The following is a 24,267-nucleotide window of genomic DNA, read 5'->3' as shown; positions in this document are numbered from 1 at the left end:
TTATTTTTAATTATTACTACCAGTAGACAGTAATCATACAGCAAGCACTTTTCAGAAGGTAAAGAATTTCAGGCTTTGCCAAAGTCTTGCTGTCAAGCCTGTGCTGTCACACATCTGACTGTTTCACTTACCACCATGGGGAAGTTTCAGGACTTTCAGGATGTACCTGATGGCATTATACCATTACAGAGCAAAGCTGGATCTGGTGACATTACGTTACACAACTGAATGCTGCAAAGGCAGCATCTTCCAGGGAGTTGGGTGCATTTTCTGTACCCAACAATACCTTGCTACAGAGGATGAACTGAAATGGAACTTATGTTGCTAAGAATTTTATTCATTTTTTTTACAGCTGTAATCATCAGTATGCCAAGTGTAGTCAGTGCATGCAACCTGCCATGCCCATCTTTGCTGCCGCAAGCCCCTTCTTCACTAGAGTTCACTCCACTTATTTCTTGTCCTAGTTATGTTGTCAGCATTATACAAATTTCCTACCTCCACAACATTTTATGTACAGCACACTCAGCACTGAGGTTCCTTACCCCAGCCGAGGCCTCTGCACGTCCTGAGATGAATATAACAAGACAGGGCTGTAATCTGGCAGCAATGCAACACACCATTATTACAACCAACATGAATATTAGCAGTTGAAAGAGACCCCACCGAGACACATTTCAAATTTGCCTATCAAACAATTATAGCAAAAGGTAGAGGTGGTTTTCTCCCTCCCTCAGTAATCTTATTTGTCCTTTAAATAGATCTCAAGTATAATCTCAAACTGTCAGCATTTTTATAAAGAAATACCAGCTCAGACCTAATTGGATTTGTCAGACAATCACAGCTAAACAGTTCTGGGAGCTCTAACAGCTGAAGAGCTAGAGAAAAAATCTTCCACATTGGAATGTACAAGAAAATGAAAGTTCATTTCATGAGGAAAAATTTCCTCTAAAAGTAAGTGGTAAAAAGACATAATTTCTTCCACAGTTCCAACCCTGTCCCTTAGCAACATAATGATGTGGTGTGGCATACATAGCTAAGGTTGTGATCTCCTCTATATAGATAATTATCTGCAGTTAACTGCTCAAACACTGTCACTTCAGGCTGCTCTGAATTCACCACAATTGCTAAAGGTTTACCTATGCAAACTTGCTTTTGTTTTAAATTTTTTAACTGCAAATAAGAATACAGGGAAAAAACCCCCACAGAATTCTGAGAGGAACACATAACAGTAACATTTGAAAAACAGAATATATTACATCCCATACAGACAAAAAACTAGGGGAGTATGTATTTTAGCTGAAAAGCACAAATATCTTCTATTCCTCTGGACTTTTTGATATTTTTCCTCACAAATATATATATACGTACACATGAAACTTGCTCTGCCCTTGCTGTGTGTATCATCAGCTTCTTGTCCTGTACATGCTTCTGTGGGCTGAAATAGTGCATTCTAAAGACAGCCTAGGATATAATGGCCTAAAACCCACACAAACCTCATCCTCTGAAAGGTAAGACAGAATACATTACAGTGGTGTAGAGGTTACAGGTTAAGAAAGTATAATAGGCCAAATTTTACACTTTCAGTGACTTCAGATGGTGATTTCTTTAATGAAGACTGAGATTATTCCATATACGTCCGGATCCAGAATTGAAGTGATGTCCATTTCACTGATTTTAAAATAATAGTCACACAGGTTTTTAACATTTATATTTAGGAGAATATAAACTTGAGCACTCAACAACATTATTTTCTGTATTTGCACAGTTGGTAACCAGCACACCTGTGACTGGGGAATATAAGTAAACTTTGCATTGAATTCTGAACCATGTTTTGATCTGAGGCAAAAACAGTCTGACATAATGTAACAGTCTTTCACCGTCAACATCAACACTCAGGAGTTACACACTCTCCTACCTGTTGGCTTATCTACACCAAAGAATCCAGCTTGTCCCAGGGTTTTAAATACTTTATGTGCTGGGAACTGTCCTTCTTCTTCCCACTTGTCCACAAAGGGATTAATCTCCTTGTCGATGATCTAGATTTGAAAAACAAATTTTCAAAGTTATTAACACAAAAATTCCTGCAGAAACACCTTTGACTACATTTGTCTAAAAACTTTAATTTAAAAAGAAAAAAACATAAAGGGAAAATTTTGAAAGTACATTATTTTTCTTACTCGCTGTAGGATGTCCTTATTCTCCACCCACCCACAACAACTGCAATAAGGCAAATGTAAATAACTCTTCTAGTAATTATAACTGCAACAGGAAGTCATCAGAGCTGGTTTAAGCCTCTCCAAGACCTATGAAACTGGCAGTTCATCCTCACCATTTGTTGTCTTTCTGGGTACAGTTTCTAGAAAGTAACAGGAAGGGAAACCCGGATTGTGCCCAGAGGGACCTTGCCAAAGAAGGTTGATGATCTGTTCACAGTGACCACACACAGTACACAAGACAGTCAAACAGGAGACACCGCATTTCCCCTCCCTTTGCCTAAAATGCTCTCAAAGACATCAGTGCTGTTCAGGGCACTTGTGTCCAGTCTGCATTTAGACTTCCCTAGCATCTGACAAAACACGTACTGGAAAAATATGGTCTTCTTCCAGACTTACAGCATTTCCAAGTCTAGGCCCTGGGCAACTCCCAACTAGGCTATTGCTTTACACCTTCCAAAAGTCAATGTCCTAAGCTGCCTGGCTCCTGCTCTTGCTCTGTTCAGGTTGCTGTCTTTCCTTCCAGGTGTTGCAAGCAAAACACATCTGGAGTACAGCCACTACATTCAGTAACACTTTCAGGTTTCAGAGCACAAAGTCTCAGATTTCCATCACCATGGGAAGGGAGCAAAACAGGCAATCTGCAGTTTTGCAGCCAACCTCTAAGTCTGGGAGTAACTCCCCAACAGACCAGGCTCCATGCCAGACAGCCCCACACTGCAGGGTGCACAGGGCATTCATGATTTTGCCATCTCATTCTTGCTGCCTACCAATCTGGCACAAGGCAAACGCGGTTTTAATAGCTCTCAAAAGGAGTCAGTTGTATAGTGCTCACCTCTGCCTACCTCCACAGGCCAAACCAGGGGTTGGCACAGGCTGTGGTGCCAAGTGCACCGTGCACCTGGGTCAACAGGCAAAAGGGGATCCAAAGGTGAAAAAGCCACCATCCTTCCCTCAAACCAAATCTTACCAGAACAAACACCAATTCCCAATAGAAGGCTAGTGCCTTTAATCTATTACCACAATTTTACTGCTACACTGTTTCACAGAAAGACAATTTCTCCACACTAAATAAACAAGTCCCATGGTGCTATTTCTTAAGCTGGAAATAGACTCCTCTCACTCTGCAACTGCTGTGCTCATGAGACCCTGCGGAGCCTTCTTCCGAACTATCTATTTATTGCACATTCTTTGGAGAATTTCAGCCCATATATGGCTGCTTTCTGCTTCCCAGTCAGCCGCAGAAATAAGGATACTCCTCTGTCGGTAACAGAAAAATAACTTTTTCACTTCTTTCACCAAATACTGAGAAATGTATATATTGAATGTTCAACTCATGGGTAATTATCATCTCTCTCCCTCTCTTATACTGAACAACACAGGCCTCATGACCAATAGTAACAAAATACTCACCAGGACACTATCTAGCAGAGCCCACATTTAACTTCTATCTTGCCATATCCTAGACGCTCAGATTCTAGGGTGCTGATACTCAATGTTCAGTTACAGGGAGTGAAACACCTTTTTGATCGTTTGTAATAACATCTGGTATTGCTCATCAGATAACATCCAGGGAAGTGCCTGAAAGCGGTTATGAAGTACATACAGAAAGTTATCCCAGTGTTTTGATGGATCTTCGCAAAAGCATGAAGTGAATGTACTAACAGAGTTTTGTGCTTGTTATGGCTGGTACTGGGCCAAGTGTTTCGCAGCCTACACACAAAGCTACCTTTGAACTTAAACAGAGTCAGAAAAAAGACTAAGGCATGAGAGAAGTTATTTTACATGATTTATGCAGATTATAACCTGCTTGCTCCTATGCCTTTGAGTAACACTCAAATTGTTTAACAGAGCTGGTTTAATTATTACTAGGTGAAGTTTGCCATGCTGAGTAAAACAAGACCTCCCTTGCACAACGCAACAAAAAAACCGAAGACAATCTCACTGCACAAACCACAAACAGTGCATGCCTCTAAGTTCAAGAAAAATTAGTATCACAATCCAGATAATGATATCAACAGCTTTTTCTTAGCCATTGGACCATCCACTTTAAACTGCATTTTTGCAAAAAAGTTAAATAGGTCCTGTCAAAAGCTTCTCCCCTTTAGAAACAAATTGTTTGCAAAAATCATGCATGATATTTACAATCATAAAGGGATTTGGGGGAACATTTCCCCTTGTACTAACACATACAAACATAAGCCACACTGCTGGAGAACTGCAGCTCTGGTCAACTGGCTGATGCCTCAGTACTGATTACTGGATATTATCAACCCGTCATATTAAAAGCAAACTGAAGCAGAAATAGATATTTTCAAAGGGTCAAGCCATCAACAGCTGAAGGAACACATGCAGTTATGCAATATGTGCTTAAAACATTGCTAAAAGGAGCTTTATTTTAGCTCAGGTCAAATAATGCTGCATACCTAACCATTTGATTTGCCCCTTCCTTTGGCTTTTGTGACTTGCTCACATCTGTGCCTCCAGAGAAATATTTCATACTTGAATTAATTTAAATCTTGACTAATTAACTTTGAATTTGTTTATATTTTTTGAATGCACACAGCTTTTAGAAGCAAACACTAAGAGCTGCAGACACCTCAACCTAAATCATACGGTATACATGCAGTGTTTGGCAAATATATAGAAGCAAGCTTTCAGCAGTATGTGAGCAGCTGGTCTGTTTATTTTTATATGTTTTATCATGAGTGATAGTATTTAGACTTGCATCACTAGGATACTGACTATAACAAGACCTAAAACTCCTCTCAGCAGAAATACTTTAACACTGCATACTACAGATGCTATCTGACAGATATTTTCAGCCACAAAGGAAACTTTTCACCTGACCCAGCTGGCCAAATCTCAATGGCACTTGTCATGTAAAGTTGATTTAGGAGCCATATACCTTTCCCACTTGCTGATAAAGTACCAGAAAACCACAACAGAAACTCCCTTATTTTCCTGAGAGAGAAGGCACAGTAGCCTTATGTATGGGACCAGTGTTTTTCTTGGGCTGCTTCATCTGAACCACAAAGATGCAAAGCTAAAGGACTCAGCTCTGGAGGCAGCCTTGGTTTAGCCCGCATCCCAGCAAGAGCTCAGGCTGCTCTCCAGGGAACCTCTGAGAGAATGGCTTCAGGGCTGAGATCAGCTGTGAACTATTTCAAAAAACACTGTGGATATTTGCCCAGTTGGCAACTGATCAAGCCAACAAACTCACTTTGTGTTGAATGATGGTAAGAAAAATAAAAGTGTTTTCATTTAAAATAGTCTTGACAAAGTTTTGTGAAAACAGCACCTGTAGCTTCCTGCCCAGGAACAGGGAAATGCAGTAGCAGTGTTGGGGAGGGGATCGAGATGGAAAATCAGAGGGGGGTTTTGTTACAGATTTTTCTAATTTCTCTCTAAAACAGAGCAATTAATATATCTCCCCAAAACATTGCCTACTGTCTTTTGATTACATTTTGATTATTTTCCACTAGAAGTTAGTACACTACTTAAATGAGCAAAGAAACAAAGCCACACATTTGAGGATTTTTCTTCCCAGGATGCTCAGTATTTTGTGCTGATATCGTACCAGCACCTACCCAGAAACGTTAGCAATTGCCATTTAATTCTCACTGGGTTCTGAAATAAATACACTGTTTCTACAACAGTAGAAACAGTAGAAACAGTAACTGAATTAATTTGGGTACGGAGTGTTTACAGATGTCCTTTATGGCAATTAAAGATTTCTTTCCATTATTCACCACTAAGTTTACCTCTATTAAGCAATTAGAAACAGAAATCAAGGCCATACACCACTTCTACACACAATACCTTTTATATCTATCCCTTATAATACTGTACAGTGGTAGCATATTTCAGCACAGAATTAGCAAGATGATGAATCTTAAAAACAATGAACTGAATTCTTACAAACTGACAGAAATTTTTACCAATGCTTCCTGTAAATTACATCTAAACTGAGATTAGATTTAGTAGAAAATCCAGGGAAAACATCTGAGAAAAAAGGTATTTTGTATTAAGAAGATTAAACGGATTTAGTGGTGCCTAACTGTATCATATTATGTTATGAGGAGAATTTTTTCCTTTAAATCAAGTTACAGTAATTGAACTTAGCTCTATTAATATAATAACCAAAGATTACACAATTAATGGGATCTTTAATGTAACAAAAAAGCAAATAAGTAAGCAACAAATCACTAATAATAGTTCTTCAGTGGTTGTATCTAGACATTAGCATAACACTGACTTGAAAGGAAGGAGGTAACAGACCAGAGAGCCCTTTGCCTTTGACATCAGCAATCACTAAGGAAAACAATTAACAGCCCACAAAACATTTCTTCTTGTAGTTTTATTCACAACCACCGGCAGCAGTAACTGCACTGGGAGACAACTCGACATCGTAGGGACACCAGTGCTGAGGACAAGGCAGCATTTTAGCAAGACCTGTCAGAGCTGAGGGGGTCAAACCCATGGACCAGCATGGGTGATAGCAAACCTGCCCACCAAAACCCACCTCATGGGTGCAAGGCAGCCAGGACCTCACCAGCCAGCTCCTTGCCAGCTGCTGTGCTGCAGCCTGTGCAGGTCCTCTCCGCTGCTCCCCAGGGTGGCTGTATACGTCCAAACAGCTGCTGTTCAATTTCCCACACGTTGGTCTCCACTTGGGTCCCCCCAGGGCATGCAGCCCAAGCACACCAGAATTAGCTTTCCAGCATATATTCCCTGTTTCTTCTCACTCCTGGTCTTGGAGGCCACGGCCTTCCTTGACTCCCTCACAACTCCTCCAAAGAGCTAAAGAAAGTTTGGTGGCCAATCCTTTCCCAATAATACTCTTCAGAAAGGTAGGGAAAGGGTGCAGAGGAGGACACTGGGATGTGGAAACACATTCAGCGGGGTACCACAGCACCTCGCTGATGAGAACCATCTACAAGCAAGTGGTGGACAAAGCAGGGTCCTGCTGTCCCTCCTGCACTTGTGAGGTCTCTCCAGTGCTGGCAGGATGGCAGTTGCTCCTGTGATTCCAGTCCCCATGACACATGACCCTAGCAGAAGCCCAGAGCTGACCGAGTGCCTGGACCACCCAGCCTGGTGGGTGGTGACAAGCCTGGACCTGCAGAGCCAGCAGAAGAGGCAATCAGTCATTCAGTCTCCAATGACATCATGTGCAGAAGCAGAATGTGACTTAGAAGACCACAACAGGTTATAACAGCTTACAAATAACCCCATTGCACAAAGCTGATTTAATCACACAGCAGGCAGAAAACGTTCCCTGCAGCGCTAACCTTGCCTGCTCATACGAAGTTATTTAGTGCACTTTCTTCTGGCAACCAAAATCCAATATTACCAGCTTGCCTGAGGTCTGAAGTGATCCAGAGAGCAAAGCTGCAACCTACCACTTCCTCTTTCAGGATGCATCACTAACACAGGGTGAAGGTTTACACAAGTTTTGCAGGATCATTTTCTGGGGATTGGGGTGTTTGTTTGGTTGGGTTTTGTTGTTGTTGTTTGGTTGGGCTTTTTCCCTTAATACAAATTGAAACAAGAGGGATAGTCTTTACTCCTTCTCTTATAAAAACATACACACTCTTATTGGTTAGGACTTACCTAGAAGTTCTGTGTAATAAATGACTCACCACTATGCAAGGGGTCCTGTCAAGGTAGCGAATGTCCTAGATGCTGCCAAAACACTTCTCCCCTTTGCATGAGGAAGACAAGTCTCACTCTTGCCCACATCGTGGAAGATTTGGCATTTGGATACAATCTGCGCATCTTATTCTGTATTCGCACTTGACTAGCCAGACAAAGATATGACACGACACCTGGGCAAATGACTGTCTACAAGAGTTGTCACTGAAGAATTTGCCTTATTTGCATATGGGATTTGGGACTGGGCCTCAGAGATGATATGGAAACTTCTGTACTCTGAGCTGTCATCAGATTGTTGCTGGGAACAAGCCAAGAAAATGTTTTCCACAATGATACAGGACTGAACTAAAAAAATTCAATTTAAGTGTAGACATCCATTTCATGACCTTGTGAAAAACACTTGGCAGGAAGAAAAAGGTCCTAAAAGCAGAATATCCAAATAATTAAAGAACAGAAATGAAATAATTTTGACTAAAGTTTTTTAAAGCCAAATGATTCATTTTACAAACCCCAAACCAACAAGTTATAAAATTATAAACTAGATGGCAGTTCCCTGTAAAGCCTTATATTTTCAAGCCATCACTGAGGTACTAAATATTAATGCAAGTGCAGCACAAGAATATGGAGGAAACGGCAGGAAAAAAACACAGTATTTAAGCATCTGGCTAACCTAAAACTTTACAGCTAGTAGTAATGAATGTAGAAAGTGTGGTCTAAATTTCCATATAAAAGTTTGAAATAAAAGAGCTTTGATTTCTTTCCGTATTTTTCTATGATTAGTGGAAACAATTTTTTCAAAACATTCTGTTACTCTACTAGAATTTTCAATCTTGTTTCCCCCCTGTGAAAACAAAAAATAAATGATGAACTACCACACATATCCACATCTTTTTTTAAAAGCTTTTACTGTATTTGAAGAAAAAATGTCTCCCAAGTTGTATCATTGGTTCACTCTATCTCTTTTTATTACATTTTTTCCCCCATTATAATTGAGGAACTAATAGGCCTAATCTGAAATGTGATTGATTTAGCCCATATAAACAAGCTCACTGATATCACCCCAAGCACATCCCATGAGCGGTATGCAGAGGAGAAATGCATAGATTCATGGAGAAAAAGCAATCGCATAGAAGCCATGGGTATATAAACAGTATTAAACAGTGGCATGGGCTGTTCTTACTGGCATCTTTTGGAACACTAAACAAATACTTCTGAGCAAGGAATGCATGGTTGCTGGATTATTTAAAAAGAGAAGGTAGGAAAGTCACTCTCAAAACTTTCTCCTTCATTCATGAACTCTGAAGAACATGCCAGGCACATACACCAGGCAGGGTGTGTCTACACACCCACCCTTTGGAAAGGTCCAGAAGACCATGCTCTGCTCTTCAGTTCATTTTCGTCCCCCCAACTTTTCATGCATTTCATGTGCAGAACACAACCACTCTACATGGCACCTGCAGGACAAGATGTGACCAGCACAGTGAAAAAACAAACTGCTTCAAGCCAGCGAGAAGATATCACTGAGAAGAAAAAAGAAAGCCAGGTCAGATACAACTATATTTTATCTTTCTTTTTTTTTTTTTTTTTAATTCCAAAAGGAAAAAAAGTAATTCCAGCTTAGCACTATAAAGCCAGTTCAAAGGGGCAGATAACATGTCACCACTAGCACCTCAGGTATCTTTAGGATATTTCTACTTCTCTGTTCATTGCTGCAGAGCAAGTGTGAACAGGCCTGGCTCATGTCTGGGTTTCTCCACTGCCACTGCACATAGCTGTAGCCAGCACTGAGCTTCCAGAGAAACTTCCAGTGGATTTAAATCCAATATTCAGTAGGCTCATATAAGAGAAAAACAGACAAATTTCCTGAGTGCTGGAAAATATATGGCTGAAATAGGAAGACATGTATTTAAAACTGATTAATTAGAGCACCACAATTCCTTTTTGTACCTTCAATTAAGCCGTGCCACAGGCAAAAAAGGAATCATACATTCTGCTATGGCGCTGGGTACCAAGGAATGCAGTGATCAGCAAATACAGGAACAAACTGTTACTAAATTAAATTTTCCCTTTCTTAAAGGGAAAAAAAAAATAGTGCAGGGAAAAACCCTATAATGTAAGAGTTGGCAGCAAATTATTAGATAATAAAACATACCTGTCCTCATCTATTTTTACAAAAGCTGATTTTCAAAAGAAAAGCATGTACTTTATGAGTATTCTGCAATTTTGCCTGGTCTATCCATTTGGCAGCAACTGGACATGCTTCTGTTTAAATCATCATGTTTCTTCCCTTTCACTGTAACACAGTTCCTTGCAACATACCTAATACATAAAGCAAAGCTCATTACTGGTTCAGAAATCTTTTGGTCCCATACATCTGGCTACAGTTTTTATTTCAGGAAACAAAAAACCCAAACCCTGAATCAACCACAAAGTTTTTGCCAATGCTTACTGAAAACTTAAAAACCTACAAGTATGCCAGGGAGTGCAGAAGCATTTGCTGCCCCTCCACCCTGTGCAGCTGCTGGCACATCTGGGAGCCCCACCACTGGAGCAGAGAGCACACATCATGGCCATACTAAGGAAATAAAAGGCCCAGTCCAGAACCCGAACCTTTTCCTGAGGAATGAGATGCTGGAAAAACAGCTCCAGCTGGGGAGGGACCCACATGATCCCAGCCAATCTCTCCTCCCTCCTTGTCTTTCTTCCCAGGACAGTTGCACAGGCAAATCCCTCCTGTACAAGACCTGAGTGTCTTGGCAGTCCCTGTACAATCCCAACCACAACCCCTTCAACTTCTCCGTCCAAGAATATGACAGAGAAGTGAGAATCCCAACCATTCCGGACTCACAACCACTGCAGCTACCATACTGAAATCTGTTCTCCAGCAGAGAAGGATAGCAACATTTGCAAAGCCTCCCAAGATCAGGCATTCAGGTCTGTATTTAGTTCCATGGAATTTCTTACCTTCTCTCCTTTGAGGACATGTAGATTGTATTTTACTTAAGCTACCTCTCTGCCTCACTGGTAATATCTACTGCATCTTCCATTCAGCAACACCACAACACGCAAAGCAATATGCAATCGAAAGAGCACTTCCCACTCAATACTCAACACCGTGGGTTTTAAGCCACGTGGAGCCCTGTGTTCTTGGACAAGAACCATGTGTGCACGTGGTGTTACTGTGGTGGAAAAAAGTAAGTAAAAAAAAATCCCCTTTTCCATCTCCAACCAGCCATCAGTTGACTGAGTTCAGACTCATCCACAGCAACCACAGATTCTGTTCACAAGAAGCGTGATTCTCTGTATCTGGTAATGGAGCAACCTCTCCAGGTGCCCTGTGAGGCTGTCCACAGCACACATGATTTCACAGCTTAATCTTAACACTAATTTTCCCCCCCACACAAATTACAACATACCTAAAAACTCCCACATGGGACTGTCCCAATCAACTTGACCTTCAGCTGGAGGGCTCATCCCACAAGAAACCAGAACAAGCACAAACCACACACTTTCACAATATAATAGGCAAATACTTTTTTTTTTTTTTTTTTTTTCCTGGTCTTACATATAGGGAACACAGAATTAGTGAGAGCAAGTGAGTGCCAAGAGCATGGCTATTCCTAGGACCTGATGGCAGACGCATTCAAACCAGAGTAGTCCTACAAGAGCAAAAATGCCATGTCAGTCTAGGTGCTGATCTCAGAAAAGCCTTTAGGATCTCTGGGACCTCTGGCTCCTTGTATCCACTTGTGAAAGCAATGCAGAACTGAGCAAGTGAAGCATTTTTTTTTGCCCCTGCAACTCATACTTTCCAACTCAGAGATGCTGAGCTGAGGTATAGTGTAATGCCCACCAGAGGTTGGGATGTTGGAGTTGGGATCCTACTTTTGACTCTGGGTTACATCCCCTCAGGAACAAGTTATCTCACTGTGGCCCACACCACCTCTCCACCGCAAGGTACTAGGACATTATGGAATTACACAAGGGGCTCCAGTTTCAGAGGCATGTGCCTCTGGAGTTTATCCATCTCTGCCACCCACACACTGCTCCCCATCACAGGGCTCAGAACTTAATGCAGTACCTAAGCACAAGTGTATCAAGAGAGACTGGCTTTGTTAAGCAATGTTGTATCAAGTGCTGGCTGGTCTATACCATTCATCTGGACTGATGGATTTCCTTCCTCAAGGCATCTATTTCCATTGGTAGAGCTTCTAACATTCACTGAGGCATTTTCACCAACCAGGACCATAAGTGGCAACAAGGCTCTCCTGTCATACTTCTAGGACTTCTCAGAGCATCAGTGGGCAAAGATCAGACAGGGATATCTATGCTGTCACACCTGTACCCAGAGTAGTCCTGAAAATAAGACACAGTTTGCTGACTACATCCAAGAGGCCTACCTCACAACTGAATCTTTTAGATAAAACAGAAAATACTAATCCTAGGAACTAATCCTAAACTCTATTGCTGCCCCAACCTTTTCTGTCTTGCATCACTGAAAGAGGAAAAAATATTCTCTAGAGCTATTCAAAGAATGGCTCTGCACATGCCAAATTGTAGATGGAGACCCACCACAGATCTGCAGTTTATGACAGTTTGTATGTGTGCTGGCACTTAACCTATGCTCATCACATATCAGCCAAGTACCTAGCAAAATTCGGAGTATCCTCCCAGATTAAAACAGCTGACCTCATTGAAGGTCTGCTAGTTCGTAATACTGAATCATCAGCTAAAGATTTGGACTGTCATCTGAACCTCAAGAAGCTTACGCAGGATCTACTTACTGCATTGTTCCAGCATCACACAAAATAGTTTTATTCAGCATGCTCCAGTTCCTTCTACTATCTTTTTTGTTTGGTTGGTTGGGTTTTTTGTGGCTGGGAGAAAGCTAACCTGAAATAAAATGTTCTGCATTTCTTTCCAAACGAGGTGATTTTTCTCCAGGAATTTATGAGCTTCCCCAGGAAAGTCTGATTTCTTCTCAAGAATAAGAGAGGAGTTTCTAATTTTCTTTTCTGCCTTTGAAAATGCAATCACAACATATACCATTGAGCTTATCCCACTGCACAATTCTAACAGCAATACTTGTGACAACAGGTCTGAGAGGACCTGCCTCCGGGAAACCCTCCCAAACCTGCCTGAAGAGCTTCTCTGCTCTCAAACACTGCAGCACTTCTCCAACCCAGCCTCCTGTCCACAGCAGGTTTCAGCGAGGCTGACAGAGGAGAAAGGCGGCTCCTGACAACAGGCAAAATCCTGCTGGTTCTGCAGCAGTGCCAGAGACCAGACACGGCCAAAAGTACATCAGAGCATGCTCTATACTCCAGCCTTTCTGTCCTTTAGCTTTCACAGACCACGTTCTTCTCAGGTGGCCTGGCATGCAACGTGGGCAGAGAGCAGAACATCTACCCCTGAAGAGCAGCTTCAGGTGGAACAATTTGGCTTCCCTACTACTTGCTTCTCCTTAGGATCCTCTGCATCTCACCATTTCAGGCACTTCTGGCACTTTCAGGAACACAGTATTCTGGCCATACTGTTTTGCCCAATCTCAAGTTTACATAGCATATTTTGAAGGCTGCCATATTACAATGGCATTTCTAGAAATATTTAAAATTATTAAGCTCTTCCTGAATTATTCCTACAGAGAAACTAATTTTTGCTCTAATTTTTTAATAAGATGTTAAAAACTAGTCATTGAAACCTATCTGAGGAAACATACAACTCATGTGGTGCTACCAGGGCTAGTGACTAGGGATCTTTAGCTCTTAAAGGACATTGGAAGTACAACAATCACTGTCTAGATGCCTGACTGCGTGATACCAAATAATTTTAAGAAGAACACTAAGTATCCTGGAAGTCTCTTCGTGTAATCTATCAGCATTCATCTATCAAATTTCATCTTCAACAACTGGAGCTAGATATAGGCTTCCACGATCCTTCTGAGCCTAGAGAGGAAAAAAAAGATCTCCCAGAAAGTCAAAGTCCAGAGCAAGGTGAGTTGAAATACAGACCAGCTTTCAGACCTGACACCTGTCTGGGAGATGTTATATCTGTTAGTATGGATACATGGGCAGGGGAAGAGATTTAATCGCACATTTCCAAGCAAACGTGACCTAAAAAGATTTAAGCAAAGTCACATTTTATCAACAGTCATGTCAAAACCTATATAAACCTCACACGTTTGCTCAGTCATAAACTTCTTATTAAGACAGGATTTTAGTTGTCAGAAGTACGTAACTGTATTGCTAAACCAATCAGGTGTAACAATGATAAAACAATATAATAGCTAGACCTGAGCCACAAAAATATACCTTAGGCCCAGTTCTCCTACTAAAAGATGCTCATTGAAAAGTCTAACTAAATGCATTCGAAACTTGTTCTAGCATGAATATGGGGTAGAAGAAAAATTCCAATGTTTGGACACAGCAACTTCAATGTCAGATGTATGCACTACTCTGACACTGAGTAACAAATAAGAGCATTCTTTATAAAATTGCCTTTACTGCATTTTTGCTACACAATGAAGCATTTGTATGTTAAGTGCCATTCTTCTGATTACCAGAAAAAGCTTTTTACAAAGCTTGCTTAACTGCTGAATGTAATTTTTTCTCTCTCCTACTCTCCTAAACCAACTTAAAAGCAACTCCTGGTAGGCCACTAGAGAATGTATTGGATGGTCCCCCTTATGACTGTGGTATATCCCAACTGCCCCCTTCAATAACAACAAAAATCAATCATTAAAATTTCCTCTTTGTTAAATTACCACCAAAAATTCTTGGTAGTAGTAAAGGACATTGCTGTGTTTCTTTATACCAGCAAGAGAACTAGCCCCTAAACATTTATGTTTCTGTCAGACACAAGATGAGAAAGGCTATTGTAAATACCCCAGAATCTAGAAATACATGTCCCTTCCCTTAGATAGAAGGACACTCAGTGAAAAATCTGTGAGCCTTACACATTTTTTAAATCTCTCCTTCCTGAAACTTTTACCTCAGGTGCATGATAAATAAGGTTTTAAAATTACAGATGCAAGTCATGTATTTTGCAGATTCAGCTGTGTCTTTTCTCCCTCCCAGTTTGTAAGAAACTAACTTTTAAGTCATTTATTTGTAATACTAGCAACCTACTACTTTGCTGTTTTGTTACTGGTTTTTATGATTTGCTGCAAAGATAAATAAACCAACTCCATCCAAGGTGCTCCAGTGGCAACGGTGGTCACCCTTCAATATTTTGCAGAAGGTCAAAAAGAACCATATTCTTTTGACATAGAATTTACAGTAATTTTGCCAGAAAGTTAAAGTGAATGTCGATATTTAATTGACATGACATGCTCTAATATGAAGGGGCTTTAATTCTTGTAAAATACATATTAATATATATATATATAAAAATATATTAATAAACAGAGACCCATGACATACAAGCCAAGAGTGGCAAACAACGGTGTCCTTTGATGAAGTCTCACTGTCACAGGGGAAATCCCCCTTATCCTACAGAGATACAGTGTAACTAGATCAAGTCACCACTGGATATAAAATGAAATCTCATTTACATTACATGAAACTCCAGCAAAAAATATGCCAATCCTTTCAAACCTATTTCCCAAAGCTTCTTACTACTAATGCCAGAGGAATAGAAAAATACACACCATGTATATATCCTGTATGTATATGCACACCGTTATGCATGTACAGGTTCAATCTTTTTACTTCAAGCCAGTTATGCTACAATTTAATTATTGCAGCAAGCCATAGGATACCAGTGCACTGCAAGCATCGTACAACCAGTTAAGGAAAAGTTACGTTTTCAATTTCCAAGAGGAAGGGTGGTGACCTATAAAGTTGTAAAGGAAACCACTCACAGGGTTACTTCAATACCCTTGCTAAAAACAGCCTCCTGGAATTATAAGAGTCTCTTCCTCATCCTGCTCAGAACAATTGGAAAATTACAGATAGTTTAAAATATGTTAATTTAACAGATCAAAAAATAAAATGAATGGAGACAAAAAAAACCCAACCAGTTCTCACTCATGGAACTGCATTGCTCATATCTCCAATTTCTCTGGTAGTTGCACTGGATTTAGCTAGTGGAAAGAGTGTCCCAAGCTATGTAACAGGTACACTTAAAAATGTGTTACAGATCCTGTGCTGTCGTTCCCACAGACTTAACTTTTCAGTTTATACTAAAGCTATTGGGGACAGGCTTAACTTAAGCCAAAATAAACATTGATTGCTAGAAGCTTTGGGGTGAACATCAGACTGGATTTTTACATAAATTGGTGATTTTTTTTTCCCCTATGTGATCATATAAAATCCAAAATAAACACTATATAATCATTTTGTAAAATACAGGACAATGATAAAATTGGGTTTGTACTGTAATTTCTTCTACAATATATTCATTAAAGGGATTTGTGTGATAAATGTAGAATCGCATGCCCTCTTAGCCCATGATGCAATTACCTGCACTAAACCCAGCAAGGTAGGGCATACTGTTAGCTGCACTTCAACAGGTGTGGGGGGAATAAAAACAAGAGCAGGAACAAAAATATTTGTAGAAAAATGCACTGTGTCACACAGCAGAGCAGCAAACATTGCACCAGCAGACACTAATATAGTCACTTTCCTCCCCTTCCCTTTCATCTGACCCCTCAGTAAATTCACAGCTGCAAACACCTGAGATATAAAACAATGTGTGCCTTAACTATCCATGACAAAGCAGGACTTTAAAAAATCTTCCAGATCCAGATTACTGCCTTCACAAGGTCTGGCCTTGTCCTCTGAGCTTCAGGAGGACACTGATTTTTCACTAATGCAGTTGTAGTGCCCGAGCAGATAACGGGGAACAGTGTGCCAGGGAACAAGTTGAACGGGCAGATAATTGCAGATACACAGAGCTCGCTCCAGATGGGATCAGCACAAATTTGATACTATGGGATTAGCTACAAAATCCTGCACTATTAATCCAACTTCTACTGATCCTTTCTCTGGCAGCTTCCACCTGCTTTGCAGAAGGTCTTGGAATTTAGACTAATGAAACTAATTTCTCAGGACACAGACTGGTCATGCATCTTTTCCTTTATTACTCAGGTTTCTTTTTTGTAACACAGAAGATGAACCCACAGCTGCTGAAGCTCACAGAATCATTTAGGGTGGAAAATACCTTGAAGATCATCCGGCCCAACCATTAACCTAGCACTGACAGTTCCCAACTACACCATATCCCTCAGCGCTATGTCAGCCTGACTCTTAAACACCTCCAGGGATGGGGACTCCACCACCTCCCTGGGCAGCCCATTCCAACCCCTAACAACCCCTTCTGGAAAGAAATGCTTCCTAATATCCAGCCTAAACCACTTGAGGCCATTCCTTCTTGTCCTATCACTTATAGTAGGTACCGAACCTCAGCACTTTTCTCGTCAGTTCTTAGTGCAAAGGCAGACCTTCTCTCACACGCAGCCGAGCCCAGCCCTGCAGCATGCTCCACACCAGTGCTTTCTACCCCCAAACCATCTCCTTCTCTAACTTTGATGAGTGTGCTTAATTATACCACAGTCTTCTCCAGGGGACATTGACCTCACTGCTGGGAACAGGCAGAGCTCACCAACACCACCGTTACTTGCAGATTGTCATTTGTCACTCAATTTACACGTTAGCTTACCAGAAGTGTCTCCTTTCCTCTCGATTTATGACTCAGTTTTACAGGAGCCTCCATTAGTCCCCTTCTAGCAAGAGCCCAGTGACAAGCTGGCTCTGTTCTGCGCTCCCTCGTGCTCTGTATCCCCAAAGGCACCTCGACCCTGCGTTTGGCAGCAGCCGGGAGGAGGGAGCTGACGGCCGCAGCTCCGCGGGCAGCCGCCGGGCCCGGCTGGGGCGCTGCGCGCCCGCCCGCCACCCCTCACCGCCCGGGCAGGGCTGAGCCCACCCGCGCAGGCCGTGGCAGCCCACGGCCGGGAAGTGTCGTGCCACTCCGCCTGTCCCACGCAGGGGACACACGGTTTCCGTGCGGACAGGGGCAGGGGGAATTTGACTTAAACACACCCCGAGCCGTTCCGGGAAGTGCCCCCACCCCGGCCCCCGGTACCTTCCTGAGGGCCGCCCGCAAGTCGCGGTACCGCGGCTTGTTTGCGTCGTCCCGCCGCCCCGAGCTGCCGCCGCGCAGCGCCGAGGCCCAGCGCGCCCAGCTCCTGCTGCCGCCCAGTGCCATGGCCTCCGCCGCCGCCTGCCCGCACCGCTCCGGCAAGGCCAAGGCCCGGGACAGGTGCCAAAGGCCTTAGTGGCTGGCCCGGGTCGCCCCGGCGGCCTTTGCACCGCCCCGTCCCGTCCCGTCCCTCCCCTCCTCCTCCAGCTCCTCTCCCCCGCAGCAAGGCCAGGGCAGGCTCTCGGGTTACAGGCAGATTTTCTTTAATGCCAACGAACAGCCATGAAGCAACCGACAAACGGGTGGCGAAAGCGGGCGCCGCGAAGCGAAAGGAGCCGTCCCTGCCGGGGCAGGAGGGACGGCCCCGCCGGGGAGCGGGGCACAGCCATCCCTGCCGAGCGACCGGCGCGGGTCTCGGCTGCTTTCGGGTTGGTTTCTTTATTTTTCGTAAGAAAAAGAAAAAAAAAGAAAGAGAGAAAGAAATCCAGAAATCCGCTCCTGTGCTCGTTCAACAAGGACCGGCGGCAATGGGGACTCGCTAGTGACTCCCTACAGGTACAAGAAGAGTGTCTGCTCCGGTGGCAGGCGCTGGACTCGTCTTCCTAAGCGATGACACAGCCTCCCTTCTCCTTGAAGGGGTTCTTTTCTTCGGGAATCCCCTTCACCAGCGGGTCCTCACCCGACCTCTCCTCAATGTAGTTCTTGATCTCTTCGGAGCACTTGGACACCTGGAGGAAAAGAACAGAGAGCAGCTGCATTACGGCCAGGGCTCACCTTGTGCACAGGAACAGCAAACCAGGGAATTCACATCCTCCTTTCCCTTACTTAGCTTCCCCTCAAATGTAAAAGATCTGACCACAGAGCCAGCACTAAGCGTGGGCAGACTCATTTTCCTTCTACTTTTTCACAGCCCGATATTCACAGAACAGGTGAGTATCCCTGAGAAGGTATATGCCACTTGGATCAGCAGTTGCTGCATAGTTAAATTTGCGTTTTTTCTAATTCCAATATAGTCTTACTAAGCTGTGGATCACACTCTCCCTCGGCATCAGCATGACTTATGGTCAGTGGGTTCAGGTTCAGTAACTTTCAATTCAATTTTGATGTATTTATGACTTCACATGTTTTTCCCAAACAAAACAGTAATGATTTTTCAGTGGTACTACAAATTCTCACCTTGCGGTTCTAGAATAGCAACCATGGGTCTTGAATGGGAGTAAAGACCTGACTAGGAAAGACAATGTACTTACAGGTTACCTGGGGTTATTTCGAACAACGGTTAATAAAACAGCCGGTTGTGTTATGAGAGAGCATAAGATGCATGACACTTTGCATGACATTTACAGCAAACTAAGCACTGATGTAGATATGCCTGCATGGAACCTGCCTGTAGAGAAGAAATGCATTTAGTTTGTGTTCACTGAGACACGACCACAGGCAGCACATGCTGTAACAGCACCTGCGGAACCTGAGGCTGCACAAGCAAATCCCACCAGCTCCAGAGGATCCTTGTCCATGCACATCTCTCGTTTTTCTTCCCCATGTCAGCAGAAACCATCCTTAGGTGCTCAAATACCTGACATGTCTGAGGACACGCTCTGGGCTCTATCCCCAACTCCTCCCTTCCTACCCACAACCCCCGCGAAGGCCCAGCAGTGCAGAGTCAGCAGCAGGAACCAGCTGCAGGCCAGGCCACGAGATGACTAGTATTTCTAATTTAAGGTCCCTTGCCTTCTTTGTTAATTATATTTTACTCCATAGTTAAAATTATGACAAGAGAACCAATGAATTTACCTGCTGTATCACAGACCAACAGAGCATGGGCTGTGCAAAATTAAGCTTTACGCCATCAGAAAGAACTCAGAGTTAATGCCCAATTAAACAATACATAAAATAAGGTCTAACTATTTCTAGCTGCCTTACAGCAAAGAAGAATTCAGACCTACAAATCCCTTGCTCTCCTGTGCCTCACAAACCCTATGCATTCAAATTGGGACCTTGTGCCATAGTAAGGTTGTGCTCCAAAGTATATGCAGGACCAGGGTTTGTTTCACTTCAGTCAGCACTATCAGTATCTTTTTCACATACAAGAAAAAAATGTCTGCTTAAATACACATTCAGACATTTTTTTTCATTCAAAAAATATTCAAAAGGATATTCCCTCTTTGTGCTGTAAAGGTATAGGAAGGGGTCAAGAAAACTTTGTCTAAATGTTTTTATTTTAGGTGACAACAGAGGTGTGGCTTCTGCATTTCCCTGTCCCTGTAACACCCATACGGTTACCAGGGGACTGTGACAACTACAAAACATTTCATTCTCACAGTGAAACTTCTGTTATAATGCACTGCTAAAACTATGTTGTCTGCACTTTACTACAGGTGATTTAAAAATATCCATTTCCCTAAAGGCTTATGGCTTATTCCAAAAATTTAGGAAATAATTTAAAGTTGTTATTATTGTACATCCTACAGAGTATATTTCAGTTGCTTGGGAACTCTCTGAGAGATGATACAGATAAGTCTAGTCGTCGGGTGTGGAGCCCTCAATAGTGCTGGGAGCTTTAGACTATACCATAACGTCTACAATCACCAATACCTAACTGACAGCTAAAACGTAACTGTGGCTTTTTTAATTTCTAGCTAAACACCTAGATCTGTAATGCAATTAGCGTGACTAATGCCACTGATTCCGATATACAAATGTATTTTTAGTCCTAACTAGAAGCGTTTATTTCGATGTAGTTTGCTTCTGCTGTCATGCAGAATAAATAAATAAAAGAAAAATACTATTAGTTTTGTCGTGGAGCAAGATCAGTTCTGCATGTCATTCATCTACAGAAAATGTGCAAAAATACAAAGAGCTCACAGGACTCCACTTCACCTGTGGGAAGGAGCAATCGGTGTAAATGACTGAAATTGCGACGTTCCCATCGGACGAGGCAGGGTGGGTCGTGGCTCTGCACCCGCAGCCCTTCGGCCCCCGCCCTGCCCGGGCTCCGCGCAGCCGGCGAAGTGGCGGAGCGGGGCGGCGGCCGGGGGGCAGCGGCTTCTCCCGCAGCCTGCCGGGGTGCGGTGCCGCAGGAAGGCTGCCCGCCGCCACACCACCCCTCGCCCGGCACCGGCAGATCCCAGCGCGTTTTACAGAGGAGAACGGAGCCCGACGCGTTCCTCCCTCGCAGGCAAGGCTGCCTGGTGCTGGCGCTGGGCTCCGGGAGCTCTCAAGGGAGGGGGAAGCCGCGGGGTGCCCGAGGCACCGGGTACAGCCGCGGCCGGCGAGGCCGTACCGGCCCCTCGGGGCGCCGTACCCCGGGGGCGGTGCGCCCCTTCCCCCCGCGCTCCCCAGCCACCCCCGGGAAGGACCGGCTCTCCTACACGCTGCTAGCGGTCATACGTCGCCAGCGCCGTCCCCGACCCCTGCCCCAGAGGGGGTGGCAGGACCCGTCGGTGCAAGCTGCGGTCGCCCCAGAACAGCCGGGGCTCGCCCGGAGAGCGGCTCCCGAAGCCCCGCTGCCTTCGCCGGGCCTGCTGCGGCGGGACGGGGCGCTACCGCCCCGCGCTGGGCTGCCGCGCCCGGCCCCGCCGCCCGCCGCGCCCCGGGGCGCCGCATGAGCCTTCGCACCCCCGCCCGGGGAAGAACCGGCTGCTCCCCGCTCCGGCCCCAACCCGGCGGCCGGGCAGCCCCGGGCCCCTCTCCGCGGCCACTCACCGGCTGCCGCTCCAGCTTCACTTCTTTCCGGAGCTGCTCCACTTCCATTTTCAGTTTGTCCTTCTCGCTCAGGTCCTCGATGTTGATGGCTGGCATCTTCTACACTGCCAAAGCGCGGAAGGAGGGAGGGAAGGAGGGGGAGGACAAAAGGTTACCTCTGGGCAGCCAGGGCGCCGGGGCCGGAGGCCCCGGGCGGGCGCGGAGTGCCTCCCCGCCCTCGGGCTCACTCACAGAGTGCCGTCCGGGCTGCCCCCTGCTCGGCTGCGGCGGCGGCGGCCGCTTCCTCTCCGGCGCGCCTAGCACCCCTTCCCCGCGCCGCTCCGGCCTTTAAACCACCTCGCTAATCCCCCGCCTAACCGGATTAAACCCCGCCGCCCTCCCAAACCCCGCTGCCGGGGCGCTGACACGGGCCCTGCCCGCCCAGGGAGGGTCCGGCCGCCCCCGGGCAGGGCTCTCGGCCCCGCCGCCCCGGGACCCCGCCGGGCACGGCGGCAGGAGCGGGGAGCTGCAGCGACCCGCTGGTGCTGGCTTCTCCCCTCCTCGCCTTCCCCGCCGCCACGGTGGGGCAAACGGAGCGAGGTGGGGCGGGTGTTCTGGCCCAGCAGCGAGGTCCTTCCTCCCCCGGCACCTCCTTCTGCCCCTCGCCATGGTTCTCGTTCGCCAGTGCCACCGGCATCCCTGGGCTCCTAAGGCGGCAGCAGGTGGTTTGCACGGGCACATTCCCCGAGACGTGCACATCACAAGTACGAATGGACTGGACTAAAATTTAGGTAGAGAGAGGAAAGGACCGCTCTCGGGTCAAGTGTCCCGGCAGGGGGCCAGCCCTTCAGTGCCAGACGCAGCCACTTCTCTCGGTAGGTATGTCTGCACAGCGGAGTTGCAGCTCTGCCTGAGAGGGCTGTTGTGCCCGGCCTGCACTAAGCGTCTCTGGAGTCTCGGAGTTCTGATGGGTGTGGAGGGTGGAGCACTCTCTGTAAGAGAAGTGATGGGTTCGGAAGACGTAAGAAGGAGCTAGGAAATTCTTCTGTGGTTGCATATTCTTTCGAGGTCTAGATCCCAAATAGGGCTCTATGCTCTTTAGAACAGGGTGCCCTCCACGAGTGTTTGTACAGCACTCCGCTGGCCCTACACCTGCTTTCCTACGATACCAGCAGAGGCAGAGTTCACGATGCTTTACACTGAACAAGGCTGCAGGCCATTAAAACGGGCCTGACTGAGTCCTGCTATCTGGCACTTCAAAAGTCCCTATGAGCAGTAGCTCCTCCCTCTTTCCACCTCTGTCTTTTCTCCTTAAAGACACTCCTTTCTTCTTCTCCATACCACTCACCAGATGTCAGCAGTATGGAAGATTTACATCTTTCTTCTCCAGTGCTGCTCCTGTAGTGCTCCTGGGGTTTGTATTTGTTTTATTTTAGACAGTTCACTAAACTCAGTTCCTCTTCCCCTCCCTCTGACGATTATCCCTCCCCAGTCCCAGCAGTTGGTATGCAATTTCTACATAATCTACACTGGCAGCTGCATCCCCAAACCCCACCAGCTGTTGGTCCTGGGCCAGTTAAAACAGGTGGAAGGAGCTGGCCAGCCAGGGTCTCAGGGGAGCCAGGGCTGTGATGGGAGCAGAAGCATTGCAGTGCAGAGCAGCAGAGAGCCCACGGCCTGGTGTGGTGGCGACAGGCGGGGGGTGCAGGCGCAAGCTGAGGGTGGGAAGGACGGTCGCAGCTTGGTATTGATAACCCTGTAATGGAAAGCCTTCAGTGAGCTGTCTGCTGACATGACTAGCTCTACTGATGACAGTTAGTAAAGGACTTTCTACGACTTGCTGTGATAAATTTTACTCTAGTTCATATATTTTTACAGATACTTACCTAATGTAAGTGAACTTGTCCGCTGTTTACAGCAAAGGAGCTGAATATATACTGTGCTGTGCTGCAGCATTGAGGGATAGGTGGGTTTAGCTCAAACTTTGCGTGTGTGCACAGACAAAATCGAAAATATGGAAAATGGTATTTGCATGACAGCATTCATTTTGCTGCTCTTGTTTAAAGAAGTATTTCAATGACTTTCTTTGCAATTCCAATAAAATCCAATGAAAACTAAAGGACATCAGTCTAATATTAAAAATCACTTGAGAGCTGACTAATATTAGAAAGATGTCTTTTGGATTTTCTCTGGAAATAGAAAATATATGTTGGTTTTTTGTTTGTTCTTTCCATCAGAGGGACATAGACTTTATTACAGTTGCTGTGCTTAATAAGCCGAACAAAACCCCTGAAAATGAGGACACCTGTTACTAACAGTTGCAGATATAAGATTCTAAAACGTGGCAAATGTGTCCCATGGTGATGCCTCAAACTGTACCAGGGTTTATTTTTTGTCACTAAAGCACCTACTTATCCTTTGGCAACTGAAGATTCTGAAAAATCTGGAAAAGGAGAGAGGTGCCATTCATATCCTCTCACAAGCCACATAGGCTTCTGGGACAGGGGTTAAATTTGCTCCTCCTTCTTGCCTTTATTAAAACATAAAATTATGTCAGAAACCTAGGTCACAT

The 24,267-nt window shown here is 44.6% G+C and overlaps 2 protein-coding genes across 5 annotated transcripts in view; both read right to left on the bottom strand.

The window, feature by feature from the left end:
• Positions 1–18,175, bottom strand: part of LOC141957963 (putative acyl-CoA dehydrogenase 6) — a 93,057-nt gene extending 74,882 nt beyond the window's left edge. The window contains exons 1-2 of one of the 3 annotated variants that reach the window (XM_074900290.1): positions 17,955–18,175; positions 1,916–2,036 (exon numbers count right to left, since the gene is read on the bottom strand). In XM_074900290.1, coding sequence (XP_074756391.1) covers positions 1,916–2,036; positions 17,955–18,077 — 244 coding nt within the window. In that variant the 5' untranslated portion in view covers positions 18,078–18,175. Of the gene's footprint in view, positions 1–1,915; positions 2,037–2,329; positions 2,349–17,531 lie in introns of those variants that run through there. The other 2 variants (XM_074900291.1, XM_074900292.1) reach the window with 2 other exon arrangements.
• An 82-nt stretch (positions 18,176–18,257) lies between these two features.
• LOC141957962 (guanine nucleotide-binding protein G(I)/G(S)/G(O) subunit gamma-11) lies at positions 18,258–22,086 on the bottom strand. Of its 2 annotated transcripts, none has more exons than XM_074900289.1 (3): positions 21,948–22,086; positions 21,717–21,815; positions 18,258–18,739 (listed from the first exon to the last, which is right to left on the bottom strand). In XM_074900289.1, exons 2-3 carry the CDS (start codon positions 21,810–21,812, stop codon positions 18,614–18,616), a joined length of 222 nt encoding a protein of 73 aa, XP_074756390.1. In that variant the 5' UTR covers positions 21,813–21,815; positions 21,948–22,086; the 3' UTR covers positions 18,258–18,613. The 2 variants fall into 2 exon arrangements, with proteins under 2 accessions (XP_074756390.1, XP_074756389.1); XM_074900288.1 differs by having other exon boundaries at positions 21,717–21,820; positions 21,948–22,081.
• Between the last annotated feature and the right edge of the window lie 2,181 nt (positions 22,087–24,267).

Source organism: Athene noctua, chromosome 2, assembly GCF_965140245.1.
Source record: "Athene noctua chromosome 2, bAthNoc1.hap1.1, whole genome shotgun sequence".
In the NCBI taxonomy this organism is placed as follows: Eukaryota; Metazoa; Chordata; class Aves; order Strigiformes; family Strigidae; genus Athene; species Athene noctua.
Note: the sequence above shows the minus strand (reverse complement) of the source record. Positions and strands in the feature narration are given on the sequence as shown.